General features: G+C 39.7%; 2 protein-coding genes across 6 annotated transcripts in view; both read left to right on the top strand.

Moving 5' to 3' along the window:
- The first annotated feature begins 549 nt into the window (after nucleotides 1-549).
- The window catches only part of LOC143038859 (mitochondrial inner membrane protease subunit 2), a 40,986-nt gene continuing 17,156 nt past the window's right edge, over nucleotides 550-24,379 (top strand). Inside the window, exons 1-2 of one of the 5 annotated variants that reach the window (XM_076208487.1) lie at nucleotides 570-905; nucleotides 9,475-10,120. In XM_076208487.1, the coding sequence (XP_076064602.1) occupies nucleotides 9,581-10,120 (540 nt within the window). In that variant the 5' untranslated portion in view covers nucleotides 570-905; nucleotides 9,475-9,580. Of the gene's footprint in view, nucleotides 906-994; nucleotides 1,115-9,474; nucleotides 10,121-24,379 lie in introns of those variants that run through there. The other 4 variants (XM_076208491.1, XM_076208489.1, XM_076208490.1 and 1 more) reach the window with 4 other exon arrangements.
- On the top strand, nucleotides 10,123-11,593 carry LOC143038858 (KICSTOR complex protein ITFG2-like). Its single transcript, XM_076208486.1, has one exon. It carries the CDS (start codon nucleotides 10,123-10,125, stop codon nucleotides 11,437-11,439), a length of 1,317 nt encoding a protein of 438 aa, XP_076064601.1. The 3' UTR covers nucleotides 11,440-11,593.

Below are 24,379 nucleotides of genomic sequence, written 5' to 3'. Positions count from 1 at the left end.
GTACAAGTTGTTTGCGACCTGTGAGGTAGGACTTTACCAGCCAACATTCGCCACTCCTAATGCCTGATTTTTTAAAAATAGGATATGGTCCACTGTGTCAAATGCCTTTTGTAGATCCAGCAAAACTAAACCCGTGTAGTTACCTCTGTCGCATTCTTGTTTTATCAGATCGTAAAGGTGGTGTCTGTTGAGTAATTCGATCTAAAACCAGATTGCATGACGTATAGTAGATTACGTTCCCTGGGGTAGGTATCTAACTATACTATACGTTCCAAAACTTTGGAAATAATACCTAGAAAAAAACAGGAAATAACTCGGATAAGCTACGCGGTACGTTGCCCGCGACCACAATTTGATAATTGTAATTAATGTGTAAGATATGGTGGATAAATATAGTTGTAAGGGTTGCCTTTGAGGCAAGAAAATATATATAGGTAACATAATAAAAAATTCCCTACTTTCTGCAGTTTCGTGATATGGCAAAAAAAAATCATTTTAACTGACCTCTTCCTTATTTTGTATGATAAGCAGCATTTAATTGTAAAAAATAAGTGCACATACTCTGAAATTGCCATCGTGTTCTATTCGTTCTCTCTCAATTGTCGGTTTGTGATACGAGCGGTGCCAGGATATATACTAACTTTTGGTAACTAATCCATTTTCTAAGAGTACGTCATAGAATATAGAAACGGTAGAGAGGTGGGCAAAGTCAGGGTAAGCAACCATTACCACGGTACAAGTAAGAAGTGGAAGAGACGCGAATCCAGTCTGAGAAGACAGTTTTTGTGTGAATAAAATACACTGTATTCCCATGAATAAAGACAGTTCTCTCGTAGTAGGTGCATTAAAAGACACCTGCGAGAAGCTAGAGAAAATATTAGAAGGAGCAAGGCAACTGTACAAAGGTAGCGTATTTAACATTCCAGAATGATTTTACGTCATAGTAGAATATATAAATTAAGTTAAGCAGAGATATATGAAGTATTGATTCTTTAAGTGTCGGTGTATTGTTAAAACTATAAGTTAGAGTATTGGCAGTCTCTGGGAAACAAGGTCCATACTTCAACACTAGTCCGTATTCAAGTGACGCTTATCTGCCTGCCACCAGTTGATTGTAAGTAATTTAGATGGCTATATTGCCATATTTATCATGGACAGGATGTGTGTGGGGTAGATATCGGTATGTCACGTAGTTAACTCATTGGCTCCTTTTTAAAATTCAAGGGGTCATGCGGCAGCTAGTATGGTCACACCAATCGTGTTAGTATTGCTACATTTAATTTGTCTCAGAGCATTTATGCAAAATATTTTGGGTAAAGATTTGGAAAATGCCCTGCTGCTTGGATAATGACACACACTGTGTATGCCTTCACATGACAATATCCAAAGTGTTATTGCCATCAATGAAATGGAACTACCATGCTACATGTTACCAGTCCCTTTATTATTTAATATATGGTATGGTATTTTTTTTAGAAGTACACACCTCCAGGGTATAGTAATAAAAAATTAAATGTTTAATGTATTGTAAATTATAATACAATTATGTAATATACATTTTTCTTGGCAGAAATCAATAGGAAAAAATGCTGAAAGCAAATATACTACCAAACAGAGCTGCGACAATAGGTTTAAGACGTGTCATCTATCTAGTCCTGTCAACGTCAGTTTGACAATGGCATTAACATTGTGTACCAGGTGTTCTCCCACTCCAAGTAATGTCCCCACACTACATATTTTTTAAATAGTACTACGGAACGGAGCTTCTTACTTTTCTTCAAGCTGTGAAACTCCTTTACACCCTGCAGTCTGAGCAGATGCCAAAACCAGCTCTCAACATCCCTGAAGATGATGACCCCAATGACCTCTTGCATTAAAGGTACCACATTACTAAATGCAGGTCATGTAGGTTAGGTTACATGAATTTATCATACTTTAATTTCTTTGACCACATCTATCAAAACAAGGGTGGTGTCTCAACCAGTCGTAATGGCTCTGTCCATTAGTGTATCGCATATAGCAAATTTTTCTGTTATTGATTTCTGCCAAGAAAAGCGTTTATGTTGATGTATTATGATTTACAAAAATAATGTTTAATTTTCTATTGCTATATGGAATAGGTGTGCACTTCTAATAATTTACCTATAGGACTTCTATTTTCTGATAATATAAAGTTTTCTCAAGTCATAGTTCTTCGTGATGTACCTTGTAATACTTTCCTTGATTGAATATTTTATGCCTTTAAATAGATATAAAGTAGATTCAAAATGTATCTATTTTTTTAATGGATTACGTAAATAGAATACATTAAAATTTATTAATGCCATGCATATTGTTTTAATGCACAGTTGAGTTATAGTAAAACTAAGATAATGAAGCACAAACAAAATTAAGTTATTATTCTATGAATGATTATACGAGTCATTCATAGAATAATAAAACTATGAATTTATGGAACCTTCCTGTTAAGATATATTAAAAAATCTAAATCTAATACATATCATAGAAAAGTACACACAGATCGTATGCAAATAAAGTGATGCATGGTATAACCTCTCCCAGCATAAAACCATGACATGAGTGATGACACTTAGTGGTGTTGGAGTACTTCAGACCCTTATCCTTCACAAGATTCGGAGATGTTTCACATCTATAGATATGCACAAATTAATCTATGTACCATACAATGCTTCTTCAAATCTTAGCATTGAAAAGACTGGATACATATTCATGTGTTTTGGTATGGATTTTGTGGAATGGATTCCTAACCCAACCAAACCATTCAGAATCCTTGGGTACCAGAGGAAAAAATATGAAAAACTGCGAAAAAAAATTGAATTAGCAAAATGTTAGGTAATTTAAGGGTTCTTTTACAGTATCACACAAGCACATTTTTCACTCCATTTCTACTTTCCATTTGAGATCTATTTTCATTATGGAATGGTTAGGTTATATTGAGTTAGGAGCTATTGAAGAACAAGTTTCATGTTAAATTTCTGTGTTTGTGTGATTTTGGAGTTTAACCTAATTATGAAGCAGTATTATAATTACTGTATTCCATTTGCCTATTAGGACATTGGTATGCATATATTGAAATAATTAAGCTAGACTGATATTTTCTTTCTGTAAGAGGCAAACAAGAAGAGAAGTATGCCAATCGGTAATATATATATATATATATTTTTTTTTTTAAAGGAAATTAAACTAAACTAGGAGGGATAGTGAATGGGAGTGGAGTATGTGGGGATGAAATGGGTGGGAGTGGATTTATGCATTTGACTTTGGCTACCTTCCTTGTAAGGGGGAAAAAAAAGCCCTTGGTATATGTATGTAAATGCTTTGATACAGATTTCTTGTTAAGCTATTACTTAGTCCAAAAGTTGCACCATACTGGGTTTTTCTTTTGAGAACAGTACCCAAATTTCGTAAAAGGGCTTTTCCCCCCTTACCAGGGAGGTAGCCAAAGTCAAAAGGTATATACCCACTCCCATGCATTTCATTCCTGCCCATCCACAACCATCCACCGCCCTTTCCTCCCTTGAAAACATGTGGAATTTTTAAGTATGCACAACATACCAGTAAACTGTTGTACAGCATTATTTACTTTTTTTCTCAAGTGGGATATGTCCCTCTAATTAAAGGGATGTGACATAAGACATTATTCATCATTTACTGCACATTTGATGTTTTTCTTAAATTGATTTTGATCATTAGAATAATACATGGTTTAATGATATGGTTTAACATCACAAACTCCCCCTATTGGAAGGCTAGGATGGTGCCCCTCACAGAGGGGAATTTAGTGTGGAAATTAATGAACCATGCCCTTGGTTCAACTTTGCCGATGGCAAGATATGAACCACCATCCCCTCAATCTTTGCTGCAAGTAATGACACCCTAACCTGCTCAAATATGCACTAAATGATGAATATATTTTTAGCATACTGATGTCCTGAATCAATAAAATCTATAGAACAAAAGTTCTTCAACACCTTATAAATTGGAAAATATATTTTTCTTTGAAACTGTTAAATTATAATCCCCCCCCTAAAAAAAAAAAAAAGTTTGGTTTCTAGTTCCACACACCATTTTTACACACATTACTTCCTAAGACAAAACAATACCTCTTCAACTCCTACTTTATCCCTCATCACCTCCCATACTTTCAGCTTCTGGCATTACTTTTCCTTTCCCTTCTCATTTACATTATTTACTCTAAGCACCTCTATACCTTCCACCCTTTTCCACTTACTTTACTTTACTTATTCTCCACCCGTCATTTAATTTCAAGAAAATGATCTGGCACTCCCCCACACCCTCCTCTAAGAATATGAGCATCTAGAAATCTTCCTATTCTTCATTCAGATAACATTACATAATCAATTAATGCCATATCAACCACCTTTCCAGCTACAACTCTATCCCATATATAATTGTACTTGACTCTTCTCAAACACTGTTTGCTATCATCAACTTCCTTTCTAACCACATAATATAAATTCTGCAGTACAATTTTTACCCGGCACTTCAAAATTTCCTACTATTCTATCAATTGGGTTATCCCCTATTTGAGCATTGAGGTCTCCAACACAACTGTAGTGATATTCTTCCCAAAACTCTTAAGTACTCTTTTAAATATGTTCAAAAAGCCTCCCTTTCCTCTGCACACTTCTAACTACCAAGTCCATATATGCTTACAAAATTCCACATCTTCCATCCCAGTTTCACATTCACCCACGTTAACCTTGAAAACTATTCCCTCCACTACACCACACACTTTCCTGTCTTATCATTTGCCAGCACCAAACTTCTAAACTCAAAATCACCCCTCCCTTTCAACTTAGTTTCACATAATGCTAACACATCTATCTTCCTTCTCACAAACATACTGCCTATCTCTTCCTTTCTGCTCTCATCTCTACCACAACCATGCCCATTTAATGACACAGATTTTAGGGTTCTGGTTTCCCAGGACCTCTTATGCCTGGACTTCTAGTAGGATGAGTATACAGAGAGCAGGATACTGAGTCCCATCACTCCATCCCCCTTTGTCACCTTTTATGACTCGCATGAGAACCATGGTGGCAGAATTCTTTTCTCCCCATACCAGGAAAAAAGAAAGTATAGTCTAGGAAGTGGTAAAAGATAGTTTCAAGGAAACTGTATAAGAGTGATAGTTTTAGTACAAAAGTAGCAAATTCCTGTAGGAATAGATATTTCACTCCAACATAAATATTGTGGCTCTAATCCATAGGGGTGCCCCAAAATGGTTCCTAAAGCACTGGCTGTATGCTTCTATGTAATTAATACTGTACAATAGCATAGTACCCTAGTATTGGGGTGGGGGTGAGGGGTTTTGTGTATGTATATATAAAAGTGTATGACATTAACAACATCCAACTTTGAAATATCATACATTATACATACATATACCAAGGCTTTTTCCCCCGTACAAGGGAGGTAGCCAAAAAGGAAAAGGCATAAAATCATTCCCACCCATTCCATCCCTGAATACACTCCACACCCCTCCACCCTCCCTCTTATCTGAGCACCTCCTGGATGACGGGTCATCCCTGCACCTTGTCCACTGCCCTGGGTCAGAAGCAGTGTCGCAAGACACAGCACATACACAGCAAGGCCGCCTCATTAAATCGGCGACCCCCCATTGCATAAAAGGAGAGGACGGGGAGAAATCCCTTCGGGCTGCGTCAACTTTTGCTCACACATACTACCTCACCCCCACCCATTCCACCTCATGCAATCACAACATCATCCATATACAACCATTCTCCAATCACCCGTCTTCTGTCCTCTCCCGTCCTTCCTCAACAGACATTCCCCTCTTCCCCAAAGCCCCCTTCACCCCATCCATCCACCTCATCCTAGGACGTCCCCTCATGTTCACTCCCTCCACATCTGCCTTCCATACCTCTTTTACTAGTCTTTCTTCACTCATACTTTCCATGTGTCCAAACCATCCCAATATTCTTTCATCAACCCTATCTCCCAGCTCCTTTTCCACCCCTGTTCTCCTCCTCACCTCCTCATTTCTCACTCTAGCCTAGTAACCCCCATCATACTTCTCAGACACCTCATCTCAAACACATTCAAACTCCTTCTCTCTTCTTTTCTTATGTTCCATGTTTCTGCCCCATACAGTGCTGTTGGCACAATCACTCCTTCATACAGTCTCCTCTTAGCATCCATTCCCAAATGTCTATTCCTCATCACACTCTTTAATCCACCAAGGCATTTACTCGCTTCTCTCAATCTACATTCTACCTCCACCTTCACTCCACCTTTTCCTGCCACATTTGCACCCAAGTATCTAAAACTATCCACTTCCTCCAGTCGCTCTCCCTTAATGCTCACTTCCAGTCTACTGCCACTTTCACCCCTTGTACATCTCATCACCTTACTTTTACCCACATTTATCTTTAGCTTTCTTCTATCACATACTCTCCCAAACTCTGCCACCAACTTCCTCAATCCCTCCTCCGATCCTGCCACAAGCGCAGTGTCATCCGCAAACAACAGCTGGCTCACCTCCCACTTTTCTCCATTTTCTTTAACCATCTCCAATCCCTTGCCCACTACCCTTGCATTTACCTCTCGCACCACCCCATCCATGTATAAGTTGAACAGCCAGGGTGACATAACGCATCCTTGACGAAGTCCCACCTTTACCTCGAACCACTCACTCTCTCCATTTCCAATCCTGACACAAGCTCTACTACTCTCATAAAAACTCTTGACAGCTCCCAGAAGCTTTCCTCCTATCCCATATATCTGCATAACCTCCCACAGTGCCTTTCTGTCTACCCAATCATAAGCCTTTTCCAGATCCATAAAAGCCCAAAAAACATCCTTCCCTTTTCCTATAGCTTGCTCACATATCTGTCTTACCACAAAGATCTGATCTACACAACCTCTACCTGTTCTAAATCCACACTGTTCCTCACCAATTACTCCTTCTGTTCCTCTCCTAATCCTCTCAATCAAGATCCTCCCATAAGCCTTCCCAACTACATTTAACAAGCTAATCCCTCTGAAACTACTACATTCACACTTGTCCCCTTTTCCCTTGTAAAGAGGAACCATACAGGCACTCCTCCAGTCCTCCGGCATTCTACCCCCTCTCCAGCAAACATTAAATAACCTCACCAACCAGTCCACCATCACTGTACCTCCCTTTTTCAGACATTCTGCATGGCATCCATCCAGACCAGGTGCCTTACCTGCTTTCATCATCTTAACAACTGCCTTCACCTCATCCTTCCTGATTTCTCCTCCATTCTCCTCACTCCTCACTCTCATTTTCTTCGCATTTTCCACTGCAGCTATCTTTCCTTCCCTATCCTCCTTCACATTTAGCAACTCCCTAAAATATTCTGCCCATCTTCATCTGCACCTTTTACCTTTTCTTCTCTACTTGATTCGCCTCCTCTTCCTCTCTTAATTTCTTTCCAAAACATCTTTTTATTGCTTTCAAAATTTTCTGTCATACTCTTACCCCATTTCACATCTCTCCACTTTGCAACCTTTACCTTTTGCTTTACTTCTCTTTTCTTTTCTTTGTACCTCTCATATGACTCCCTCGTCCTATTTTGTAACCAATCTGTGAAAGCTCGCTTCTTCTTCTCTTCTACAACCTCTCTTCTACATTATACCAATGATAAATATACTCAGATAGGCCAAGGAAATTCTACAAGAATTTGAAACTCCTGTCACCTGCATTGAGCAGATGATGAAACACTGGTTGTGGTCACAAGGCCCATAAGACCTTCTCACTCTCAAACTTTAGGCATTGCTAAAAACTTGTAATAATAATAATAGTAATAATTTTATTTGGCATTGAATCAATATACATGAAGTGCAGATAATGAAAAGAACACATAGTTCAAAATAACAATTACAATTGCCGAGGATAACACAAAAAAGCATGTAAGCTTATTTCCATTGACTTCAAAATGCAGTTTGAGTTAACTCATTGTCATGGCACCCTTTTTCTTTATAAAGATGCTGTTTCATCATTTATGTCCATGAATTTAATAATAGGCCAGTAGATTAGGCATGTTTAGAAAATATAAGGATTTATCAACATGGTTGTATTTTCTGTTCCACACTCAACAGTTAACTAACCTTAATTAAGTTTAAGACACATAGAACTACTTTCTTTAAAAAAAAAACAAGTTGACGACAATAGTTGCCAGGTGCTAAAATGATCTAGTTTCCACTGAACTTGTCATTGTAATGCTGAAGATATAGAAAAAAAATTAATTCCATCCACTTGTTGTTATGCTTGTCTCACCTCTATTCTATCCAGGGTTGCCATATTAGACTGGCTGAAACTATAAATTTGAAGGGCTAGAAGTAGTAAATATTAAATAAAAGTAGCATATTTAAATAGATTGGCATCAGCAGTTTAGGAAGGGGCAGCAAAGATGAGCGGAAATGATAACCTTGTAGAGCTGTATGCGCATGTGTTGATATCGGATGTTAACACATGCATTATTTTTATTGCTGTTGTTTTGCACAGCTGGCTTTTTCATTGGCTTTCATGTGCCACATGATTTAGTGACGATATGTTTATATTTGGCTTTACCCATGTCATGCACCACAAATAATGATTTACTTCATTCATATTGAAATTATGTTCAGTCATGTCCTGATCACTACTGTATAATAATGAAGACAAATTGGGAGCTGGCAGAAATCATTGTAAAGGTGTGATACAGTATGGATAAGCAGTAGATATTATTTAAGTGATCAAACAATTATCTTGCCAGTGATGCCTAGTGGGAAGTTGCAGGAACTTCTGAGAAGTGCAGGTAAAAATAGAATTATTACTTTATGATTTTTAATTGGTAGAAAATCCATCAATAATTAAAACTGTAAAAAAATATGTTGATAACGAGGGTCTGCTGTATCGCCAAATTATATGCTTCACCACTTGCATGCCCACATTCTGGTCTTCACCCTACACTGAAACAGCAGCAACACTAAATGACTAATACAACAGCTGCACAAAGACAATGTGTGCACATTATACTACACTGTCCTGTGTTCTCTCACTCATTCTAGACAGCTCCACAAAATCTAATTTCTGAGAGATTTGTGTGTTGAACTGGTAGCTGTGGGCAGTTTCTTGGCAGCTGCAGGGCACTTGGGGAATGGATTGATTGATTGATCAGTCCAGTTAACTTGTTAAATGCTTATTATGTCAGTTTCATTTTTACTTTACCAAGTTCAACCCTCCTATACCATAATCAGCTGTACCTTACCACATCCTGTCCTACCTTGCTTCAGTTATTGTCTTGTTTTTCTTTTCTTTCTCTTCTGCCAATAGCTGTACCTTTTTATTCACTTGCATGAAAGTTCAATTTCAAGACTAAAAATATGAAAATTGTTTTTGGTGTTTTGGTTTTCTATAATGCTTTGTATAAGTGTGTGACATGTTCTGGTACTTTCCAGGTGCTGACTTGGAGGGGAAACCTTGTAATGAGGTGGTCAGGTGTGCATAGCTGGTCCATTTCATACACAGCATCCATATCATACACACACCTTTCCCTTCACCCTGATGCTTCGTGCTGCTCTTATTGGGATTCCTATTGGCATAACCTTCGTTGACTGCTTTGGCTATGTGGCAAAAGTTGAAGGTGTGTCTATGCAGCCCTCCCTTAACCCAGATAACTCGGGGAAGAGTGATTTTGTGTTCCTGAGCAGATGGTACTCAAGAGCCTTTAGAATTGACAGAGGGGATATTGTCTCTCTTATATCACCAAAGGAACCAGATCAAAAACTTATAAAAAGAGTTATTGCGTTGGAAGGTGATCTAGTGAAAACAATTGGCTATAAAAGAAAATACCTAAGAGTACCTGAGGGGCACTGCTGGGTTGAAGGAGATCACAAGGGTCACTCGTTAGATTCTAACCTTCTTGGACCCATTGCTGTTGGGCTTATCACTGCCAAAGCTTCACATATTGTGTGGCCTCCACCTCGTTGGCAAAGGCTGAACAGTCATTTGCCAGAAGATAGAATACCTATTAATCTCCTAAGTATTGCTGGGAAGAGAACTGAGCCAGAAGAATTTCAAGAAATTTTGGAAGTAGAAGACTAAAGATGAGGGTTGTTGCATATGTTGAACACTTGGAGTTTGAGTTTGAAGGGAATATTGTGAAAAATGCCATCTGCCTTGGAGATGTAGATAATGATGGACAAAATGAGCTTGTAGTTGGAAGTGAAAATGGGAACTTAGCACTCTTTAAAGGGGAGAATAAACGACCTATACGTACTGCTAGTGATCTGGGCATGGTAACAGCAATTGCTGTTGGTGATCTTTTAAATGTGGGGCGAAATGTTTTAGTAGTAGTGACTGGTTGTGGCTATGTGTATATATATGATTTTGAAGGTGACGTATCTGAGGGTTCTTCAGAACGACTTCTGCAGCCTATGCATGCCCAGAGAATTCCAGCAAATGTTAAAGTCCTCCTTATAGAAGATGTTAATGGTGATGGCTTTTATGAAATGGTTGTGGCATTGACAGATCGTGTTGTTAGAACTTATCGTTGGGTAAGATCAGATGACTGCAGTGGAGACAAGCCTGTTGGGAAACTGGTTGGTCTAAATAAATGGGAATTAGCTGAACAAATTGGGAGCATTACACCTCATAAAGATGCTCAGGGTCATCCCAGCCTTCTGGTTGCTCAGCCAGGAGGAACATATTTCAGCCTTTTAGTTCGATCAGCTAATCCAGACAATGGAACAGATACTTTTGATGAAAGCACTGCAACTTATGAACCTTTAGCATCTGCTCGTTTGAGAAATCCCAATATAGATACCGAGATCTGTGGAAACTTGAAAGAGGGCAGTGGTGAAACTGCTTTTGCTGTAGCAACATTGGATGGAACACTGATGTTGGTTCGAGATGGCAAGATTCGCTCCAATTTACAGGTGGACCATCAGCTCTTTGCATTATTTGGTCTCGATGTTACAGGTGATGGAAATGATGAAGTGGTTGCTTGTGCATGGGATGGTAATACGTACATAGTCACACACAGTGGAGAAGCAGTGCGATACACCTTTGATGAACCAGTCAGCACTTTCACAGCAGGTTATTATGGGCATGGAGGTACCCAAGTTCCCTGTCTTGTGTATGCAACTTTCAACAATCGCATCTTCTTATATCATGACATTCGTACTCCACACATAGGCACTGTGAATTTGACTGATCTTCTGATGAAAGACCCACAGTATATGGAGCTAATAAAAAAGATAGGGGTCCAGTCAACTGACCCAAATGTTATTAGACAGCTGAACCACTTTTTGCTCTATGGAATGCACAACATTAAAATTACTGCTGATAAAACTAAAGAAGAAAAGGATGCACCTTCCCCTTCACTCGGAGATGAACCAGAGCCATCAGATAGAGCTGTTTGATGACAATTGTCTTATTTATCAATGTTGATTCATACATAATAATTGTTAGCTATTTGATATGCAACATTTAGTTTTGTTTTATACATATGGAGTTTCTATTGCTAGCCTCTCAAAGTGAGGACAATTGTATAGATAATTAAAGGTTTGAACTAGATGTTTAGATTGTATGATTTCAGACCGCTCTTACTTTTCTAGACATTTTCAATTAGAAGTTTAAAGTCTATATCTACCACATAGGCATATTACTATATGATCTATTCCACATACTATTGTGTTAATGATTGTGCAAGTACAGCATAACAAGCTTGATATTGTTTAGATTATGCTGACTGTTGAACTTGTAATCTATGTTGCCTCACATCTTAAATAAATTTACAGAAACAGTGGCATAATGTGCACACACACACACAGGATAGTAGGGCTTAGGTCCTGGGAACAAACTAAGGAAGACTACATATGTAAAGGATATGAAGAAATAGGGTAATGTGGGGGTGAATTGTACTATTAGTGGAAAAGTGTTTCTTAAAATTCAGTTGAGGTGAGAGAATGTACAGTGGGTGCAAAATCATCTTGAACCCTTTAGTCAAGTATGGCATCCACCTCAAAGGTTTCCAGTTAGGGCAACCATGTTTTTTGAGAATTTGAAGAAAAAAAAATACTGGGTGTGGAGTGACATGTACAATTTAATTGGCACCTCGTATTGCATCCAAAATGTAATTTGATTGAACTTGACCACATTTATTTGAAGAAGTCAAAGAAATTAAAAAGCAAAATATAAAAAAATGGGGGTAACCCATACCCTAAGCAACCTGCCACACTGAATTTTGAAGAAGAAAAAAAATCCTAAAAATTAACAACCATTACACTACCACACTTATTATTAGTTCCTATGAATGTACAATGTTTTAAAATGTATAGAAACAAAAACGGCAAAATGACAAAAAAATAGCTTATTTCTTGGGCAATGTTTTCCATGTGGTTTATCATTTCATCATTATCTTTTTTTTTTTTCTTTTTTCTTCTTCTTCTTCTTCCGGGAAAAAAGACACATCCAAAATTTGCCTCTACAAGTCGCACTTGTGTACATGGCCCTTGACAGCAAAATTTGTTTTCACACTCCAAGGAGCCATTTTCATTTATTTGGCCACTTTCACTCAAAACTAACTTAAGGACATAAGTATATATATATATCAGAATAATAAAGTTTTTTTTTTTTTTTTCTTCTTCTTCATAGAAGACAGCATAAAAAAGATGGGCCAACTTTTATGGAAATCCATTGAAAAAATAAAAAATAAATGAAAAAAATTAATAATTTGATATTTTTCTTATATCTTAGGAAACTAGGAGCTTTCATAAAGATCTTGGTGACTCATTACTGTCTAAAAGTTATGCCATACTGGATATTTCTTTGTGAATACCCAAATTCTGTAAAAAAACATAATTTTATTGCCAAAAGCCATAGGTTTACCCTTGCAGTCATAAGTCAACATGACAATTTGGAAAAAAGGATAAGTCTTGTATAAACAAAAAGTATTTACATAGAGAAAGAAGTTAGAGTTGTAAGCATAAATGTGACAAAAATAGTTACTTAGATATTGAGCCACAAAGAAAAGAAAATTTCATCCTCTGTATGAAAAAAACTATTAGTTATATAGATGAAAAATGCATAGATACTGATAGATATAAATGAAGTGCAGTGTTTTGTGGTATTTTTAACATTGACATTATCACAAAGGTGAAGGCAGTCAAGACGACGAGAGCAGGTAAGGCACCTAGGTTGGATGGGTGTCATGCAGAATGTCTAAAAAAAGGGAGGTACAGTGATGGTGCACTGGCTTATAAGATGATATAGCCCAAGCTGGAACAATATATGAATTCAGATGTATGTTAATTGAAAGTCGAGAATATAGACTATAATTTGAGGCTATGTATGAGAAACTGGAGAGTATAGGATGGGACCCAACAAGCATTGCTTCTGTCTTGTATGCTACAATTTGGTAAATACACACACAAATAGTGTAATGAACAATAGTCGAGACTGAAATAAGGAATTATATGTCAGTGTTGTGATTGTTGTTGTTGTTGTCGTTCCCTAGACTGTCCGAGCAGTCCCGTCTCCCCAAGGAATGCCATAGCCGAAACTGGGTTTTCCCACAAATCCTTTATAGAGCGTATGTTGTGTTGTTTGCGTGCATGATTGTGTATAATGCAGTCTTCCATTATGTGTTGTATGGTATGGGCCTGGGCAGCTGTTCACAACGCAGTCATCCAGCCTCTTCTGGTAGCTTAGAAGTGCTGGGTGGTGACCGCACCGCAGTCTGGCCAAGTCCTTTCGTGGGAGAGAGGATTCAGAAGGGTGGATATCAGGGGGTCTGGCATGCAGCAGTGTGTTGTCTTTCAGTGTGTTAATGGAGTGGTGAGTGATATGATTATGAATATGTTTCCGGAGGCTGGTATTTGGTGGTTGTGGAGGAAGAGAAGAGAGTATCTGTGCGTGATAAAGGTCTTTGGGTGTTGTTTTAATGTTTCTTGGTGTGTGTGGGTGTTCTGCTATGTAGTGTAGTGGGTGTAATGTGTTTGTGGTGGCTGCGGCAAGTGTTTGTGTGCCTCTCATGTCGACGTGGTCCTTGACTTTGAGGACTTTTGTTTCATGGTGTAAATGGTCTGTAGGTGTTGTATTTGTGCAGCCTGTAACTGTTTTTAGGGCTTTGTTTTGTATGATTTGAAGGGTGTTGTGGTGTGTCTCACTGAGATTAGGAGCCCATGCAGGACTCGCATAATTCAACACTGAGCGTATGCATTGTTTGTATATTGTTATATTAGTTTCTTTGTTTTGTCCAAATGTTGTTCCAGTGATTGACTTAAGTGCGTTAAGTCTGGGTGTGCATTTGTTTTTTATGTTTGTGATGTGTTGTTTGAAAGACATGGATGTATCGTACGTTACACCAAGAATTTTCGGTGTGTTTGTGTGCGGTATTAGAGTGTTGTTGATGTAGAGATGAGGTATGTATTTGTGTTCTTTTGTCCAGTTGGTGAGAAGTGTTGCTGTAGATTTGGTTGGAGCTATTTTGAGTCTGTTTGTGATGAACCATGTGTTGAGTGTGTCAAGGTATGGCTTGATTATTTCTGCAGCTTTGTCTGTGTTACATGCGTGCATGTGATTGTTATGTCGTCTGCGTAGGAAGAGATTTGTATTTCTGAGTTGTCTGGCGTGGGTAAGTCATGCATGTATAGATTAAATAGTGTGGGGGATAGAACCGAGCCCTGTGGTACTCCGTTCTTAATGTTTCTGATGTGCGATGATTGGCCATTATATGACACGTAAGCATTCCTACCTGCCAGATAATTGGCCAGCCATCTTTTGGTGTTATTGTGCATGTCTGTGTTATATATTTTACCATGCTTCCAGATGTCGGGTATAGTGTTATGTGAATAGCTGTAGTTTGCAATGTTTGTGAGTGCGTGTATACCTTGTGGTCCAATGTGTTTTAGGTGGATGTTGCTTATGTTATCAGGGCCACAGGCAGATGAGTGCTTGAGACTATGTATTATGAGTTTTGTCTGACTGTCTATGAAGGGTATATAGTCTGAGTCTGTGGGAAAGTCTTTCTTACGTCGAATGGTGTGTCGGTCGTCAGGGTGAGAAGTGAGATGGCTTGTCTGTGCAAAATGACGTATGAGTGCGTTTGCTTGTCTGTTTGAGGGTAGATTATCTGTTGTTGTGATTATTGCTGTGTGGATAGTGTAATGCTGTTGAGTGTTTTGTACAATTTGCTGGTGTTTGTTTTGTGATCAAGTGTATTGATAAAGTTTTGCCAATTTTGTGTTTTTTGTTCATGTATTTTATTGGCAATCACAGTGTTTAGTGTTTGTATTTGGTCTGCTATGTTTTGAGGGATAGGTGTGGGGGTACCGTGTTTTAAGTGTGTCACGTTGTCTGATGAGGCTTTGGATTTCTGGTGTGAAGTTGGGGTTGTGTGATTTTCTGTTGCCTCTAGGGATGTATCTCTTGTCTGCATTTTGTATGATTGTATTAAAAGTGTGCACAGCATTGTTTATGTTTGTGATTGGTGTACTGTTAACCCTATATGGACCACATATATTTTGGTTGGACAAAAAAAATCATGCGTTTGTTTCAAGGTTATTATGGACCTGAGGAATGTTATAGATCAGTTTTCTTGGCAATTGCTACAGTCTATGCAATAATACAGTACCGTGACGAATTAGTCATGTTGGTCACGAGGGAAATGAAATTGGCTAATGATTGTATTATCAAGATTTATTACATTATTAGAATATAGAAAGCATTTATGTTGCTCATCTCAGCAAAAATTAATATCTTATTGAAAAATTAAACTTGAATACAATTTCTTTTGATAGCTTGACATCTTGTTAATGAAAATTAATTGTTTTTAAGTATATAAATAATTGAAATATCTTTATATATAATATGGGTTATTACAAAAAATAATATACCTGTTCTTAGCAGTGAAAAACCTGCTGAAAATTGTAGAAATATCATCAATAACACCTTTATTTAAAATATTATACTTTAGAAAAGAAAACACCTGAACTCCTCAGTGAGAAATCTGTTGGAAAGGAGGAAAATAATAATTATCATGAAAAAAAAATACATACATACATATACCAAGGCTTTTTCCCCCTTTCAAGGGAGGTAGCCAAAAAGGGAAAGGCATAAAAACACTCCCACCCATTTCATCCCTAAATACACTCCACACCCCTCCCACCCTCCCTCTCATCTGAGCACCTCCTGGATGACGGGTCATCCCTGCACCTTGCCCACCGCCCTGGGTCAGAAGCAGTGTCGCAAGACACAGCACATCCACAGCAAGGCCGCTTCATTTAATCGGCGACCCCCCCTCTCCGTCCCCCCTTGCATATAAGGAGAGGACGGGGAGAAATCCCTTCGGGCTGCGTCAAAATTTGCTCACATGTATGTGTGAGCAAAAAAAAATACAGTGCATGTATTTGTTTGTCTCACTCATTACACTAGGAAATGAATTGTTTCGCTCATTTAGACGCAAACTCACTTTGCACTTGGTACACCTGATATTGGTGCGACCCACACATCCAACTCGTTTGCAGTACAAACGAGGATTTTTCACCTCTGGGAAGTGCCCTACTTTATCTAGTCCCACATCATTCTGGGGCCTGAATTGGCCAACTCTTTGAATTCTTGTTGATGGTGGTGGAGGAGTTCTCTCACTTGAAGATGGACGACCTCGCTTGGGGATATAGTTTCCTGCATTGATGAGTGATTCTGACAAGGACATCCTGAAGGTCAGTAGGGAATGTCTTTTTTCCTGGGGAATCCTTTTGTAGAATGTACTGGGATCCTATATAGTGCTAGAAGACAGATAGCCAGGTCTACACCTCCCATGTTCTTATTGTACAAATGTATGATGTTAGGCTGTGGAATTTCCACAACTTTCCTCTGACTTCTATCATAGTGTCATGCAGTGTGAGTTGGATTGCCCTCAGCAAAGGAAGACAATAATGTCACACATTTATTGTCAAACCATTTGACTGTTGTTGCCAGGCTGCCCTCACCAGATAATTTCCATTCCTCAAATGTACCTCTGCCTTTCTTCTTCATGTCAGCGTCCAATGTGAACTTGAGGCCTGGGAGCCGATTTGCCCGGATTGTCCCACAACACCATATATTCCTGTCAGCTAGATGTTCTACAAGTGGTAAAGAAGTAAACCAGTTGTCAAAATATTGTAGATGATTCTTATTGTTTGGAATAGTCTCAGCCAAGTGTAAGACAATATTAGAGGATGTACCCAGATCTGGAATACTGTCTCTATTCACAGGTTGAATTGACCCTGTGTAAGGTATGAAGTCATGAATAAGATCCCCACTGTCTGCAAGAACAAAGAACTTGAAACCCATTTTCTGGGTTTCATGGGCATGTATTGTTTCATGGAAGGCCTTCCCTTGAAAGGCACCATTTGTTCATCAATGCAGAGGTTTTGTTGCAATGGAAGAAGGTCTTGGAATTTTTTTCGCAAATAGTCTACCATTGTCCTGACTTTGAACAGTTTATCATTGTTTAACTCATCAGTGTTGTCCCGAAGATGTAAGTTGGATTTTATAGTCTCCCATATGTTGCAACTCATAACTAAAGCAGTATACTCTCTATACCTCCCAAATAATTCACCAGACCAATGGAGACGTGTCTGGGGAGTCCCAATAATGCTGAAATGAATAAGTAGACCTATCCATTGTTCAAGTTCTTGCCTAATGAGGTTTAGAGGTTTGTTCACATCTTTTTGTGTAGCATATAAATTAGACTGATAGACTATCATATCTAAAAAATCAGGAGTGAAAAACTGTGTGAAATACCATAATGGGTTCGACTGTGATGGGTTCAAGTCACTGTTGATTGAAGCTGTCTCATTGCCAGGGATAAAATTTGGTAAAGGTGAAGGGGTGTACTCTGTTTTTCTGGTCCAAAGACGTAGATGACGAATCCGTCATGTTGGTCATACATTTATTTCTCTGCGCCATATGACCAACATGACGGATTTGTCATCGACATAAAATGAGCTCATAGGGTCCTTATTTCATCAAAAAAAGAAACAGTATGACATTCTCAGACATCTATAACTATTCCCATTTCAGAAAAAAATTATATGAAGCCTGTAACATATCTGACAACTCCTCCATGATGAAATAAATAGCACCAGAAATACCGTGTTTCACACCACTGTTGATGTCATCAGCTAATGGTGAACTGCCCAAAGGACTCTCGACCAATCAGCTTCAAGTGTTGTTCTCAGAGAGAAGAAGCCTAGACGAATTCGTCAGGATAGACACACCGGTTATAACTGTTTTTCTATGCCAGTGAGACTCACCCGAAGCTTGACTGACGATTTCGTCAGGTTGGGATATATAGGGTTAAGTGTTTCAAAATGTTGTTCTGTCTCTTCAGTAAAAGCTTCCCAGTTAGCTCTCTTGTAATTGGTGTAAGTGTGTCTGTGGCCGACTGGGGTGCATCTTGTTTTGGTGGTGATGATGATTGGAAGGTGGTCAGAGCCAAGGGTTCCGACCACTCTCCATGATGTTGTTGGGAGGGGGAGCAAAAGGTGATATCAGGAGAGGAGGGAGTGTAGAGGGCTTGGTGTGGGATATGTGGATGATTATGTGTGTTGTTCATGATAGTCAATGAGTCAAACTGAGTCTGTATATCAAGCCCTCTGTCTGTGTCAGGGTTGTCGACATACCAGGCAGACGACTTGGCGTTGAAGTCTCCACCCATGATCAGGTTGGGGATTGAGGCTAGTTGGCTAAAATGAGGCCTGAAGGTGTCTGGAACTGTGGGGGGATGATTGGGGGGGAATGTACATGTTAACTATTGTCAGTGTTGATTTGTTGCCTGTGCGGATTTGAATGGATTGGATTTCTGTTGTGTTATCTGTGGTAGGGAGGAGAATTTTGGTTGTGGCACTTGTGTCCACAAAACAGATGGAGTGGTGGATCAGGGTGATGAGTCCACCACCATAGCCGTCAGTCCGGTCTTGTCTGATGGTGGTGTAATTATGAAATGATGGTGTTTTGTGTGAGTGCCTTAGTTTTGTTTCTTGTAAAATCGCAATGTGTATGTTGTGTTGTTTAAGAAAGTGTTCAAGTTCATGTTTTTTCGTGTTAATACCGTCAATGTTGTGTTGTAATATGTTGATGATGTGTGTTTTGTATGTGTTGTATGTTGCCGTTTGGGGTTGAGGTTGGGGTGGTAGTGGGGTAGGTGTAGGATCTGGGTCAGAGGGGGGGAAAGGAGAGATCGGGGACAAAGGAAGGGGAGTACTAATCGGGGGTAAGGGCAGAGGGAAACTGTGAGTGGGTGAGGGTGCTGGCTGCGGTTGGGGAGGTGGGAGTGGAGTTACTGGAGGGCAGGTAGAACATGTTCAAGTGTTTGTGTATTGGTTTGTGTCAGCAAGTGTTGTACAAGTGAGGTGGGCCCAGTTTTTGCACATACTGCATTGAACTGAGCCCTTTGTCTGTCTGCTCGAAGTAATGGGTTTAGAGCATGTTGGGCATGTGTATTTTGTGGTGGGCCCAGGTTTCAGGAAGGAATCTGATACGCTGGAGGAAAATAATTTTCCTCCATCATATCAAATGACATTCTGCATTTTTGTTGAAAACAAAATAATTTCCCATAGTGATTTTATAGCAGAAAAATTCAGGTAGGTGGTATTGTCAATTGGAGAAAATATTGTAATAACTCCTTAAATAGGATGTTGACAGTGCAGAACTATAGGTCAATGGATTTGGAAAATTTTCATTAGAATTGGGAAATGCTGACCAAGGAAAGACATAAGTGAAAACGAGGAAATGCTAAAAAAAAAGCTAGTGATCCCTTCAGTATCTGGAATGCTACAATAAGGACTCGTCAGTATATGGTCATCGAGACAATGCTTCTTTGTACACTTCTTGAACCAGGTACTCCATTCAAATTTCCCACACACAACATGCACACACTCGCATAATCTCACACTCTCACTTTCACACTCTTTTTCTCTCTTCTCTCTCTCCTGTCTCCTCTCCTAATTTGCATTTCTTGGTATGTCAGTAATTTTTTAGTTTTTACTTCACACCACATGTATATATACATATGTTTATATATATATATATATATATATATAATATACATGTTTATAGGTTCCTTTCCTGTCACATGCCAACATGTGTGTATATCTAGTTTTATTTAATCATATTAATCAGGCCCTTGGCAGGGAAGGAACTTGGCATGCCCCAGCAGAGGACCTCCCCTTCCAAACTAGGTGCTAATTTATCACACAGAAATTAATTCCCACAGAGGGAGGGAAAGGGTGGCTATGCTAGTAAGTGGAGGGGGTGGCCATACTAGTAAGTGGAGAGTTAGGTAAGGGTGTGGTGGAGAGGAAGGAAGTTTCTTTAAGGTTAATGTGGAGAAGATGAAATTAGGAAGGGATATGTGGGTCTTTGTAAGTGTATATGGTGATGGTAGTGAGAAGAGTGTAGAGGAAAGGGAGGCTTTTTGGATAGATTTAAATGAGTGCATAGTTTTAAGAGAAATTTCAATATAGTGGTTTTGGGAGGTTTCAATAATAAAGTAGCAGATGAATTGATAAAGAGTATGATTGGGAAGTGTGGAGTGCCAGTAAAAAAAATATAGTGGAGAATTAATGGTGGAGATGTGTTTAGAGAGATGATGATAGCTAGCACAGTGTTTAGGAAAAAAATTGTCTTCAGTACATATGGGAGTGGGCAGTTGATGGAAGGGTGGTTGATGATGCTTTAATGGACTACGTAGTGGTATCCAGGAAAAGAGCAAGAAGAGTTTTGGATGTCCATGTTGTTAAGGGAGAGTGGGGGAATGTTAGATCATTTTTTGGTGGAAGGTAAGTTGAGAGTGGAGAAGTAGGAAAAGGACAAAAGGTAAGGAGGTGCTTAGAGTAAACTAAATTAGAAGGAAAAGGGGCAGGACTACAAGGAGAAGTGTGGGAGGTGATTAAGGATAAAGTAGAGATAGGAGCAGAGGAGGAATGGGGATGTACCATGGAGTAACAAGTTGTGCAAAGGTAGTGTGTGGAACAAGGAGATGGGAGTGAATAGAAGAAAGGGTAGCGAGTGGTAGGATGAAATGAAGAAAGCTGTAGAAAAGAAGTGAGCATTCACAGACTGGTTGCAAGGTAGGACAAGAAATATATGAGAGGTACAGAGGAAAAGAGAAGCAAAACGTAAGATAAAGAAGACAAAAAGGAGGGCAGATGTAAAATGGATGGCTATGACAGAAAATATTGAAAGTGATAAGTTGTTTTGGAAGGAAATTAAGAGGAAGGGGTAGTGAATCAAATAGAGGAGAATAGGCAAAAAGTGCAGGTAGATGATAACGGAAGAGGTGGTGGTAAGGGGAAGATGGGTAGAGTATTTTAGGAAGCTGCAAAATGTGGAGAAGATAGGGAGTAGTGGTAACAGTGAGGCAGTACAAAAATGACAGTAATTGGTAAGGAAAATGGAAAAAATAAGAAAAGATGAGGGGCAAGTAGTTATTATAAGAGCAGGTAAGACATTTGGTTTAGATGGGTGTCACACAGTCTGAAGAAGGGAAGTACAGTAATGGTGGACTGGCTAGTGAGGTTAAGGTCTGTCTAAAGAAGGGTAGAGTCCCAGAGGACTGGAAGAGTGCCTATATAGTTCCATTTTATAAGGGAAAAATGGACAAGTGTGAGTGTAGTAGTTTTAGAGGGATCAGTTTGTTGAGTGTAGTTGGGAAGGTTTTAATTGAGAGGAACAGAGAGTAATTGGTGAGGAAGAGTATGGGTTTAGGAAAGGTAACGGTTGTGTGGATCAGATTTTTGTGGTAAGGCAGGTATGTAAGAAAGCTGTAGCAAAAAGTAAGGATATTTTTTGGGCCTTTATGGATTTGGAAAAGTTTGACAGGATGGACAGGAAGGTTCTGTGGGAGGTTTTGCATATACAGTATATGGAATGGTGGGAGGGAAGCTGTTAAGAGCAGTCAAGAGTTTTTACTATATTAGAGCCTGTGATAGAGTTGTTGTTGTTGTCGTTCCCTAGACTGTCTGTCCGAGCAGTCCCGTCTCCCCAAGGAATGCCATAGCCGAAACTGGGTTTTCCCACAAATCCTTTATAGAGCGTATGTTGTGTTGTTTGCGTGCATGATTGTGTATAATGCAGTCTTCCATTATGTGTTGTATAGTATGGGGTGAAGTGTTACATCCTGGGCAGCTGATAGAGTTGAAAATAGTGGTTTGAGGTAAAGGTGGGACTGCCTCAGGGATGTGTCATGTCGCCGTGGCTGTTCAGTGTGTGCATGGATGGGGTGGTGCAGGAGGTAAATGCAAGGGTAATGGGTAGGGGATAGGAGGTGGTTAAAGAAATTGGAGAAGATGGGAGGTAGGCCTAAGCCAGTTGTTGTTTGCTGATGACACTGCGCTTGTGTTAAGGTCAGAGATTAAGGGAGTTAGTGACGGAGTTTGGGAAGGTATGCGATAGAAAGTTGAAGGTAAATGTGGGTAAAAATAAGGTAATGAGATGTATTATAGACTGAATTTATAATTGGTACAGCTATGTCGTGTTCTCAGACTCGTCGTCTCGGACAGGTAGTGTCCTTCTTGCCTTGAAAGGTGACATAAACTGGGCAGTAGCCTGAACGAGGTAATTGACGCACGCGGTGATTGGACTTGTTATTGAGATAATTAATTTGTAATGCAGAATTGCAATCCAATTTGTTTGATGTGTGATGATGTACATTAGATATCCCTACAGTAACCATGTGAAATCAATTTGTATTGTTACATGTAACATAATAAATACATCCAATTGAATTGTTCACTATGTTCAAAATAAAGATTGGTAAGTTGAACTAAGCGATGAAAGTAATATAAATCTTATATTAGAACATGATATTCAGAAATTTCTTCTTAGCACAGAATAAATAATTTACCTTTGCAAGTTGGAAGTTTTCATGTCTAAAAACCACGGTTAGGAAAATTAAACATTGTCACATTGTGTAGCATGTGCGTAAACAGAACTAATATTATTGATGATACAGATAACTAACACATCTGCATACTTTGGATACCATCACCTCATTTCTGAAAATAATTTCGCCAAGAGTCTACGAGACCGAGTATAGAGTCCTTACACCGACGTCAGAGAAACCCGGGAGTCCCGAATGCGTCGCCATGTTTGCGGTACTCGGATTTGACAGACGAGTGTATCCGGTAGTATCGTGTTCAGCGGAACGATAATCATTCCTGCTTGCTCGCCTCATTGTATTTAGTGAGCTCGTCAGCCAGGGTACGATCGAATTGCTCCATACCATCACTGTGAGGTGTCAGTGTTCTGTTCTGCTAGATTCGGGAGTGAAGTTCCCATGGGCTTTTAGTGTGAGCCCGTTTGGAGGGTGATTTGACTTATGAGTGTGTGTGCACTGTGTGGGCCCAACCACACACACTCATACATTCACAATATGTGCATACTCATGTAAAATGCGTATGCACATCCCGGCGAATGCACCCTTCATGATGTATCAGTGTTGGTGTTTTAAGTGAATACTTTAGTGAATGGTGCTAAGTGAGACATATATATATAAAAATTTATAGGGGGGGGCTGACATTCCACCAGCCGACGCAGTTCATAATCGCTTAAGTGGCGGCATAGGCGACGCACAAGAACCTCAGATGTTGTCGGAGGCCCTCTCCTCAGAAAAGCAGTTGCGGGGCAGTGCTGGAGGGTGGCTACAGTGGTGGCATCTTCTTTCTGCAGTGTTGAATCTCTCTTGATTTCCCAGAAACAACGGTCCTCCAGACGCAGACGGAAAAGCAGAGTTTCCACTTTTCTAGGTGTGGAGCGAGGAAGTACAAGGGGCTCGTAGTCTGTGACTGCCCTGTACCACCTCGCCCTCTCTGACAACTCTGCCTCCAGTCTGTGCTGAAAGAACCGTTGTACCTGATTAAGAGCCCTGGTGCGTAGAGGCAACTGATTTCTGCTGAGAGAGACGACAACATCCACTTCGGGTCTTTGGCGCGCCGCTTCAGCTGCGGCGTCGGCTAGCTCGTTGCCTGGGACGCCCACGTGGCTTGGCACCCAGTTGAGCGTAACACTCCTGCCTTGCTGATGCAGCTTCAGCAGGAGTGCTAGGACGGAGGTCAGTAGGCGTACATTGTCGCTGGGCTGTGTCGATTCTAAGCTGCCTAGCAGAGACTGTGAATCCGTGTGGATCACCACAGGACCAGCTCGAGATATTAGAGCATGCTCTAACGCTCCTTGGACCGCTACGGCCTCAGCTTGGAGAGTGGACGCATGATCAGATACTCTCCTGCCGAAGGTCAAACCATCCGTCACGAAGGCAGCCCACGCACTGCGAGGCCTGTTGGGATCTACGGGGCTATCCGTGTAATAGACCGCCAT

The sequence above is a fragment of the Oratosquilla oratoria genome, chromosome 25, assembly GCF_046742065.1.
Source record: "Oratosquilla oratoria isolate Oo_2021 chromosome 25, ASM4674206v1, whole genome shotgun sequence".
In the NCBI taxonomy this organism is placed as follows: domain Eukaryota; kingdom Metazoa; phylum Arthropoda; class Malacostraca; order Stomatopoda; family Squillidae; genus Oratosquilla; species Oratosquilla oratoria.
This window is presented reverse-complemented; position numbering and strand designations above follow the sequence as displayed.

Excerpts from the sequence above, each read along its gene's own strand:
- LOC143038858 (XM_076208486.1), top strand. The coding sequence starts at position 10,123 with ATGAGGGTTGTTGCATATGTTGAACACTTGGAGTTTGAGTTTGAAGGG.